This window comes from Coregonus clupeaformis, chromosome 19 (assembly GCF_020615455.1).
Source record: "Coregonus clupeaformis isolate EN_2021a chromosome 19, ASM2061545v1, whole genome shotgun sequence".
NCBI classification, from domain to species: domain Eukaryota; kingdom Metazoa; phylum Chordata; class Actinopteri; order Salmoniformes; family Salmonidae; genus Coregonus; species Coregonus clupeaformis.
The window spans coordinates 25234057-25244562 of NC_059210.1; the positions used below are offsets into that span (position 1 = coordinate 25234057).

At 44.3% G+C, this 10506-nt stretch overlaps 1 protein-coding gene across 1 annotated transcript; it reads right to left on the reverse strand.

Moving 5' to 3' along the window:
• Nucleotides 1-568: 568 nt before the first annotated feature.
• On the reverse strand, nucleotides 569-9542 carry lcat (lecithin-cholesterol acyltransferase). The gene is made up of 6 exons (XM_041837218.2): nucleotides 9144-9542; nucleotides 2588-2744; nucleotides 2206-2321; nucleotides 2021-2116; nucleotides 1659-1883; nucleotides 569-1368 (listed from the first exon to the last, which is right to left on the reverse strand). The coding sequence occupies exons 1-6, from the start codon at nucleotides 9292-9294 to the stop codon at nucleotides 746-748; spliced, it is 1368 nt and encodes a 455-aa protein (XP_041693152.1). The 5' UTR covers nucleotides 9295-9542; the 3' UTR covers nucleotides 569-745.
• Nucleotides 9543-10506: the final 964 nt, after the last annotated feature.

Below are 10506 nucleotides of genomic sequence, written 5' to 3' on the forward strand. Positions count from 1 at the left end.
AGGGACCAACTTACTTCCACTAGCTACTACTATCTAGCATGACTATATCCAGTAACCAGGTAGGGCTAGCTAGCCAGCCTGCTAGCTAGTCAGTAGCCAGCTAGTGCAAGTCAACTTTGTTCAGTTGTTGTTAAGTTTGTTCTATTGGCACGCTAACTTCATAATAAGTTCTGCATCTTAGCTAACATTAGTATTTGTATCTTCTTGTCACACAGTCCAATCCTTTCTTTTAGCTGCCAACCTAGGCTGTTTTTCCAATCCGTTTTGGCTAAAAAATCAAAATAAGGAAACGTACACGGACCAAAGACATATATCATTGTTTTGATTTCCTATCATGCTGAGTGGAAAAGATGATAAGCATAATGAAACAAGAGGCATGTGCATACTATATCACATCTCAATACTAATACTAGTTAGGATGTGCGTACATATACACTGAGTATACCAAACATTAGGAACACCTTCCTAATATTGAGTTGCACACATACACAATCCATGTCGCAAATGCTTAAAAATCCTTATTTAACCTGTCACCTCCCCTCCATCTACACTGATTGAAGTGGAATTAACATGTGACATCAATAAGGGATCATAGCTTTCACCTAGATTCCCCTGGTCAGTTATGTCATGGAAAGAGCAAGTGTTATTCATGTTTTGCATACTCAGTGTATAAGTCCAACTCAGTAGCTACTGCATCAGTAATAGTATGTACATTGGGAGAGTGAATTATTTTCTCCCCAAAAGCTTACAGTGTAGATTTGGGAGGCTGGTATGGCTGGACCTGATCTTGCATGACTGCGGAGTCAATGGGACGTTCATCGGTCTCATGGAATGTAGAATCCTCTTCCCCATATCTTCCCTCCAGGATACTCTGGACTACGTTGATTACCTTGCTATTGAATACTATTTCCAAGTGGGGCATGGCCCTGAACTCCTTGACATGGACAGGCTGTGCTTGCTTTCCTATCCAGCGCTTACATAAACCCATGCTAACACTGTCCACTGTATCATCCCCATCAGCATACACATAGTCTATAGGGTCTACATTTGGGAACTGGTCGTCGTAAATATAGGTAACCGGTGTGGGCAGCCCCACACCATAGAAGCAGTATACCTCAACACCAGGAGGGGGCAGACCAGCTGTCAGGTTTCTGGTGTCTTCCCACATGAACCAGCCATCCTCAAAGTCGATGTCATTGAAGAAGCGCTGGTAGTCCTGGTGGGTATAGTTGAATGAGGGTGTGGAGATGAAAGCGTGGTCTGCAGGCCATGCCTCTTCAAATGGAAGCATCCAGGGGTTTGTTGTGGTCATGCGCTGCTCCTCCCGGATCTTGATGTTGGATACCAGTGGGATGCCATCATTTTCACCTGCAGAAACAATTGTTATCATAAATTATTTTCTCTTGGCAATCTTTAGCCAATGTGTGACTCGCCAAAGTAATCCAGACAAACCAGTCCTACCACCCTTTCAGGAAAATGAAGATGTGGGCATTATCGCAAGTAAAAGGATTTTGCAATATGTACCGATTACTGTCAATGTGATTTATGGGACAGTAAGAACTACTTCAACCCGGTTATCAGGTTTTTTCAGGTTATGTTATGTTTCTACTATAGGTAAGGTTGTTTCAATCTGTCCACCAGACTTTGACGTATATTACCTGATGCTAGAACTCGAAGGGGCTTGACTGCCCCACCCCAGGGTGCTCCAAGTGAAATGAAGCCTTTGATGTATTGGTCTTTCCAAGTCTGGGTCTGCTGATATAAGAAGTAGAGGACATAATTGCTTCCCATGCTGTGTCCCAGGAGGTAAAGTGGTTGCTGATACTGCTCGTACATATCCTCAATCAGCTTCTTCAGCCGTGCAAAGTATTCCTCCTGCTCGTCTGATAAGGAGAGACAAATAGGCACAGTCACATGATATGAAAGCATGTGTGCATAAACAATGAATGAGTTGTACTTTTGCTGTACAGGAAAGTGATTGTCAGTTGGATGGTGTGTGTGTGTCCATGATGTCACTTACTTGGAGCTACCCTCCAGTCGTATGGTGCTGCTCGGACAGTCTCATTGCGGACATATCCCATGTTGACCAAATGTGTAACCATAGTATGAAAATAACCTGAAAAAGGACAGGTTTCATTTAATGAAATCATAATAAAAAAAGAAAACAATTATAGGAAAAGTTGTCCTCCTTATGGTTGTTCTCACCTGACAACTTGTTTGTGTCCAAGAACTCAACAGTATATGTCTGTCCAAAACCAGGCACTCTCACCATCACCCCTGCAGAATTGGTGGTCTTGCGAGTTGTCCTATTGTATACAATTCTGTAGCAGGAAATATTCAGTATGTACAGAATGTTATTGCATAAGGAAATTATCCCAACCACTAAAATGCCCCGCACTCAAAATCAAACTTGTGAAAATAGAGTTGTAGTTGTATGCTTCTCTCTTCTATTACAGTGCATTATTTATTGATACAGCAATGAACAATTAGCAAATGCTCCCTAAGTGTTTTGAGTTGAAATTATTTAATTAATCATAAGATATAAACATAATTATTTTGACATGGATCATATTTATTCCCCCCTCACCTTATATTATCGATCCAACAGTCAATCCCAATTGGCATGAACATATTTAGGTCAATCCAAAGAGTGAAAAAGTCATCTGTCTTTTTGTAGCACATCCAATGCACAAGGCTTGGCTTGTCAATCTTGGCCTCAAGCTGGTTTCCTAGGTTCCCAGGCACTGGTAAAAAGTGGCAAAATGTTAGAACTTAGAAGCCAGATGAGCATAAAGTCATTTAAAAAGAGGATACAACAAGGGTAGATGAGAAGAAGAGGATGGCAAGACAAAGTCAACGTAGAGATTCTTGTGTTTTCCCTTGTTTCACAACTGTCAATGTGATTTGTCCCATCAAACAGACACAAGACATTGACCAATAAAAATCTAAACATTGGTAACACTTCATTTTAAGGGTCCTTATTACAGTTTAATTACACTGTAACAACTATTGTAATTAATTATAATAATTCATAGTTACAATGTAATAACAACATGTGGTAATTGAAGTCTGTAATTACAGGGTGTAACAACAAATGCTTATTTCCATGCTTGTTACAAATGTAAAAGTTTCCGATAGCATCCCAACACACCATATTTCAGCCTGCACAAACCACGTGATAAGTGTAAACCAATTGAAAACCGACCACCTCATTGACACAACTCTGCAATAAAGATCTGGAGTATGATGCCCAGGCCCAATGGCAAAAACAGGTTTACAAATGGTTCACATAAAATAAAAAGGAGTCGGCAGGGCAGGTGCGGGGGTCCCCCACACACACAATTAGCATTTAAAAATAACAATAAATTAAGGAACTCAGTCCAGCTTTCAACTTACTCTTGAAATGTCTAATAGTAGAATGCACAAGATACAATTTCGAAATTGGTCACTGCATACCTTAGAGAGCTATTTATAACTTGTCAGACACGTCAGCTAACTTTTTTTTTGCTAGATTATTTTGCCCAAATGCTGGAAAGGGGGCCTGAGTGAAAAAGTTTGGAGTAGAAGCTCAGTGTGCAAAATCCAGACATTGCCACAAACAAAACAAAGTGTTGTAGGTCAAAAACGTCAACACAGGAGAAAGAAAGTAAGTTATGTTTCACTATATTGGATCACTCCAATATATTGGTATCACTCCGCGGCGGAGGGATACATCCGATGTGAGGATTTATCCCTCCGACCAATGCGGCCATGCTGCTGCAGGCCTACCTGCAGACTCTATTGCCCCGGCTGCAGGAGGGCACAGAGGAGCTCCTCCAGGAAGCGATGGAGGTGTCTTGCCTGCTTTCCCTGCTCCAGAGGGTGTGGCCCGTGCCAATGGACGGGCCATGGCACAGGTGGTTACCATCTCTGGCTGGCACAATCCCGTCTGCCAGCTGCTCTCAAGAGCACATTTGCCCTTCTCCCCATCACCCCAGGGCTGACGTTTGGTCCAGGGGTTGATGACATTCTGGAGCAGACCGATAAGGTTCGAAGCGCCACCGTCACCGCCAGCTGCAGGTGACCGCACAGTGCCTCAGAGAATTGTTGAGGTGGTGCTGTCGCTCCTTTCTCTCAGGTGTGGTGGAGATGCTGAGGATGTGCTGCCAGGAGCTGGTCAGCACAGACGCCTCCCAGATCGGCTGGGGGGGTGTGACCAAGGGCAGGTCGGCCAGCGGCTGTTGGCTACCCCCTTGGAGCGGCAGGCACATCAATACACTAGAGCTGTACTGCTGGCCCTGCGGTCTTTCCTTCCACATCTGAACGGAAGACATGTCCTGGTGAGAACGGACAACACCACAGTGGTGGCTTACATCAACCATTAGGGTGGACTGAGGTCCCACCATCTCCATCTTATGGCACAGGAGCTCCTTCTCTGGGCTAAGGGACGTCTAGCGTCTCTACGCGCAGCGCACGTACCTAGCAACCTGAATGTGGCAGCGGATATGCTCTCGAGGGAGGGCCTGCCACCTTGGGACTGGAGCCTACATTCCCAGGTGGTGCAGCACCTGTGGGACAAGTTCGGGAGGGCGCAGGTGGACCTGTTTGCCTCCCTGGGCAATGCACACTGCCCCCTGTGGTACTCCATGTCGGAGCCACCAGGGCATCTGGGCTTGGATGTTCTGGCTCATGATTGGCCAGGGCTGCTGCTGGTGGCCCCATACTGGCCCAGACGACCCTGGTTCAGCCTTCTCCTGTCCCTGATGTCTGGGACACCTTGGCAACTGCCCCAGAGACCCAACCTGCTGTCTCAGGCCGGGGGAACTCTGTGGCATCCGAGACCGCACCGCCTCAGTCTGTGGGCTTGGCCGCTGAATGGCACCAATGGTCCATGTTAGGACTACAGGAGGGCATAATGAACACCATGCAGAGCACAAGGGCACCGGCTACAACCTCGGCATACCAGTTGCGCTGGCGGTTGTTCTGCTCTTGGTGCACTGGTATTGAGGTTGTGCCTGAGTCATGCGGGGTGCAGTATGTCCTCCAATACCTGCAGTCTCGCTTGGATGAGGGCTTGGCAGCCTCTAGACTGAGAGGGTATTTGGCCGCTATATCTGCCTGCCATGTGGGGTGGATGGACAGGCCAGTGGGGCGCCATCCCTTGGTCTTCAGGTTTATGAAGGGGGTTCGTCACCTGCGTCCAGCTAGGACCCACTCAATAGCGAGCTGGGATCTGGATGTGGTCTTGGCAGCTTTGGCAAAGCCACCTTTTGAACCGTTGGAGTCTGCGTCCCTGAAACACCTCTTTATGAAGGTGGTTTTCTTGGTAGCTATTACTTCCATGAAGAGCTCCATGCTTTTTCGGTATGTTCTGAGTGCTACTGGATGGACACCGGTGGGAGGAGTATATAATTTCTCCGCCCCAACCCTTCATTCCTCACGAAGGTTCTGTCAGACAGGCATGTGAACCCTTTTATCATGTCTGCTTACGACCCCCCAGCAGTGGCTGGGGAGTCTGGGCCTCCCTCCAACATGCTGTCCCCTATGCAGGCACTGGCTGCCTATGTGGAGCGGACACGGTCAGTGAGAACAACAGACCAGCTCTTTGTCTGCTATGGTGAGAGAGTCCTGGGGGCTGGGCTATCAAAGCAGAGGCTCTCTCACTGGATCATGGACACGATTACGACAGCATACCGCCTGGCTGGCAGGCCAGTGCTGGGATCTGTGGTGGCACATTCAAGACGAGGTGTGGCTACGTCCTGGGCTCTACTGAGAGGAGTGCCCCTTGCTGATATCTGTGTTCTAGCCAGCTGGGCTTCCCCTTGCACCTTTGCTAGGTACTATCGGGTAAATGTGGTACCTCCCTCTGCGGTTGGTTCAGCGGTCCTGGGCGTCGCCTCCCTTTCCGGGGACTGTGCCGGGACCCCCTTCCACATTGATGGCCCCTGCGTCTCGGTTCCGCGCTGGGACTTCGCCGCTAGCTGGCCAGGTCCCTCTAGCACCGACTAAATCTGGTACAGGTATACCAATATATTGGAGTGATCCAATATAGTGAAACATAACGGAGTTTACGTATGTAACCACAGTTATGTGAGCTATATGGATCGCTCCAATCCTCTACGGTGCTAGAGGTGCCTCAAAGATGATGTAGAGAATGTGTGTCGCGGCCATGGGGTCTATATATAGGGGCGGACCCCAGCCGTGACACAGGTGTACACAGGAGTAAATCTGTAAATCCTCACCTCGGCTGTATCCCTCTGCCGCGGAGTGTTACCAATATATTGGAGTGATCCATATAGCTCACATAACCCTGGTTACATACGTAACCTTTGTTTTCCATACAATTTGTTTTGCTTTTTTGGATACATTAATTCTACTAGACAATTTAGCGTAGGTAGTTAGCTAGCGTTTGCTAGCTAGCTAGCCTAGTGTTGGCTAGCTAATGTTAGCTGACCAAGGCCCTTCTCCCTCGATTGCTCAGTTTGTCCGGGCCGCCAGCTTTAGGAAGTGTCTTGGTGGTTCCAACTTATTACATTTCATGGAGGCCACTTTGTTCTTGGGGACCTTCAATGCTGCAGAAATGTTTTGGTACCCTTCCCCAGATCTGTCCCTCGACACAATCCTGTCTCGGAGCTCTACGGACAATTCCTTCGACATCACGGCTAGGTTTTTGCTCTGACATGCACTGTCAACTGTGGGACATTATATAGACAGGTGTGTGCCTTTCCAAATCATGTCCAATCAATTGAATTTACCACAAGTGGACTCCATTCAAGTTGTAGAAACATCTCAAGGATGATCAATGGAAACAGGATACACCTGAGCTCAATTTCGAGTCGCATAGCAAAGGGTCTGAATACTTATGTAAATAAGGTATTTCTGTTTTTTATTTTTAATACCTTTGCTTTGTCATTATGGGGTATTGTGTGTAGATTAATGAGGAAAATGTTTTATTCAATCAATTTTAGAATAAGGCTGTAACGTAACAAAATGTGGAAAAAGTCAAGGGGTCTGAATACTTTCCGAATGCACTGTGAGACAACCAGCATGTTAACATTATCTAGCTAGTTAACTACTTGTGTCAACACAAGCACTATTATTGCTAGCTTGATAACACAACAACTAGCTAGGCTTAGCTGGCTATATGCCTAAACTATAGAAATCATGATGATGAGAACTAGGGGTAATGTATAGTGCCTCTGCTAAGTTGTCATACATTCTTCTTCTCTACCACTGATTCCCACAAGGTCTCAGACTCCAGGATGGGAAAATGTTAACAAGAAAGAAACGGATGAAGACAGAGTGGTCAATTTCCATTGTTACTTGTAATGTTAAAAAGGGAAGAAAAAGACAATCCCATTTATTTTTTACAGATTTGAGTCACCACTAGAATCGTTTTTTTATGTTATTGAGTGGGTCTATATATCTTAGAGTAATAATTTGACTAATTAGATTAAACAAACAATACAAATTGTTATTATTTGTAAGAAATGTAAGGTATTTTTACATGTTGCAATAAAGTTGACTAAAGTAGAAGTTCATCTTTTGTTTGTAGGTATTTTCATTTGGTAATGAGTAATAAGTAATTATATAGAAATTGCTCATGGGTAACTATAAAGTTACACTTCACTTCCCTTGTGAAAAAAGATAACAGTTAGAGTGCAGTATAACTGCAGTATGCTGCAAATACTGCATCCAAAATAACACAGTTTTTTGTACTGCAGTAATTATGCAGTGTAACTAGCGACAACCTTGTACTTCTGCAGATATTACAGATCCTCTGTGGTGAATTGGTGTGTTTATTTTCTCACTTGGATGGCGCTTTCAGAAGCTGACAATTAGATTGTCAGATTGGGTAACGAACTTTGTAGGTACACAATAATTACAAGTAAGTACACCTCAAGATACACTTTATTTTAACTAGCTAAATCCTGTGTAACGCCTAGTAATTATAGCAAGCGCTAGCAAGAACATTGAGTGGAGATTTTTGAAGAGTGCGCATTCACGGGAGGTAATTAGAGCCTATTGAGCCTCCAACCTTTGTAATCCCGGACACCCAGCACATCTGTCCACAAGAGATTACAACCTTGTGACAGTTATTACTGAATCAGATGCAGCTGAGAAGAAACAAAACACTACATTTAGTGGAAACTTGCCCATTTATAACAAGCATGGTAACAAGCATTCGTTGTTACACCTCTGTAATTACAGACTGCAATTACCACCAGTTACATTTTGTTATTACAGTGTTATTACAATGAACTACAATACTTGTTACAGTGTAATTACATTTTACATTACATTTTAGTCATTTAGCAGACGCTCTTATCCAGAGCGACTTACAGTTAGTGAATACATATTATTATTATTATTATTATTTATTTATTTATTTTTATTTTTATACTGGCCCCCCGTGGGAATCGAACCCACAACCCTTGCGTTGCAAACGCCATGCTCTATCAACTGAGCTACATCCCTGCCGGCCATTCCCTCCCCTACCCTGGACGACGCTGGGCCAATTGTGCGCCGCCGATGAGTCTCCCGGTCGCGGCCGGCTGCGACAGAGCCTGGATTCGAACCAGGATCTCTAGTGGCACAGTTAGCACTGCGATGCAGTGCCTTAGACCACTGCGCCACTCAGGAGACTCAATTACACATACAATTACACTGTAATAAGGACCCCTTAAAATGAAGTGTTGCCAAAATAACAAACTATTCCCGAGCCCCAAGGCCCCAACCCATATCCAAACACTGGCAGTTCCTGCCCCACATAAAAAAATATTAACCCCAAATAATTTCCTCTCCAGACAGATATAGGCTGGTTGTCCTCCCATTATGCTAAATTAAGGTATGCTTCTTCACCCATGTCCAAACCTCAGCCAATGCCATTAGGAATCAAATATATATCCCTGGTCCAGGACAATAGGATTCACTTAGCATTCATACCAAAACCTGCAGATACCATAGAAAACTGCCTGGAACTGGCTTCAAGTTCCAGACAGAAAATCGACCTGTCTTGTGAAATACATGTAGGACTTTCAGTATGCATGAAAGCAAACTGATATTACAATCACATAAAACATAAATCGAATTCAGTGATAAATAACACGGTGTAATAGGCCTATCACATCACAGCAAACTAATCAAGAAATAGAAACGCTCACCTATAAGAACCGGCGGAGTGCTATTGTTTGCCACTTTGTTTTGAGGTTTGGCACTTGGTGGGAAGACCACATCGAAGAGCCAAAATCCAGCAGATTGTTGTAGCGCAAGGAATACTATAAGGAGAACGGTACAACAGTGTGCGTATCCCATTCTGTCCAAATCTTGACAGTGTTGTCTTGTCTCTCGCTAGGTCAGGAGGAGGAGAACTGGCCTATTAATGCTGTGTGTGAAAGAGGTGGGGCGCGAAGTCAGAGGGAAAACGTGAGGTCAGTTACTCGATCATCGTTGGACCTCACTTTCAAGGCGCTCCTCACAACAGGAATAAAGGAGACAACATCAACATGATGCGCATCTGTCCTATAAGAGCAGTTGTGTGCTTCTACGGTGTAGTAGACGTAATAGGCCGACGGGTTATAGTTTAACTGAATTTATATGGAAATTTAAGCACACACACAGAGAAGGACAAACACAACGTGTACCACATACCCATTGCCCTATTGATTGTTTTACAAGTCCCATTCCGTCAAGGCTGTTTGCACTATGGTACCAAAGTAAATGATTAATAACATTTCGGCATTTAGAGATGTCTATTGGTTATACCAAACAAACAATTTAGAAGAAAAAAAAAGTTAGCTAGTTTGCTGAATATCATATTTGGATTATCATGCAATAGGCCTACATGTTTTGGCTTTTTACAACGTTATATAGGCCTATTGGTAGACTGGCCAATGCATTTTTATAGAAGCTACGTTTAAAATGAGCCCTTATTATAACCTACACACAGGGGTTAAATTTGGCCGGGTCCCGCCGGGTCCGAGACCCGGTACCTATATGACCCGAATGAGAGCCATGTAGGCTGAGCTGAGACCCGGTATCTGCTTTGGTTATTTGAATTATCTAATAAAAAAGTGTTGTCCACATTTAATTTTCCAGAGCTAAAAAAACGAGTAAACTACATCACAATTAGACAACCCCATAGTGAAATAGTTTAACTATTCAATTGTTCCGCCTGTCGCGTTCAATGCGAGAAAATAATATTAATGTCGAGGTGCATTCAAATTGGGAGTGCCGCACAGGGCGAGAAATATGCATGCCCAGTCATCATTGTACGTTATTAATGCAGTCGCGGGAAAACACATATTTGAAACCAGTTTTGATGGTCACTGTTAAAAGAGGAGGATCACGGAGCTTTCTTGTGTTACTAGGCTACACATATTTCTTAAATCCGTTAAATGAGTAGGCTAAAATGCACAATTTTAAAACCAGAGTTTTTAGCAGCAGCATGGTTTATTCGCTCGCCAATGGCGTTGAATGCATATGGAAGACCAGGGCTAAACGTAACAACGGTCAGATGTAACAGGT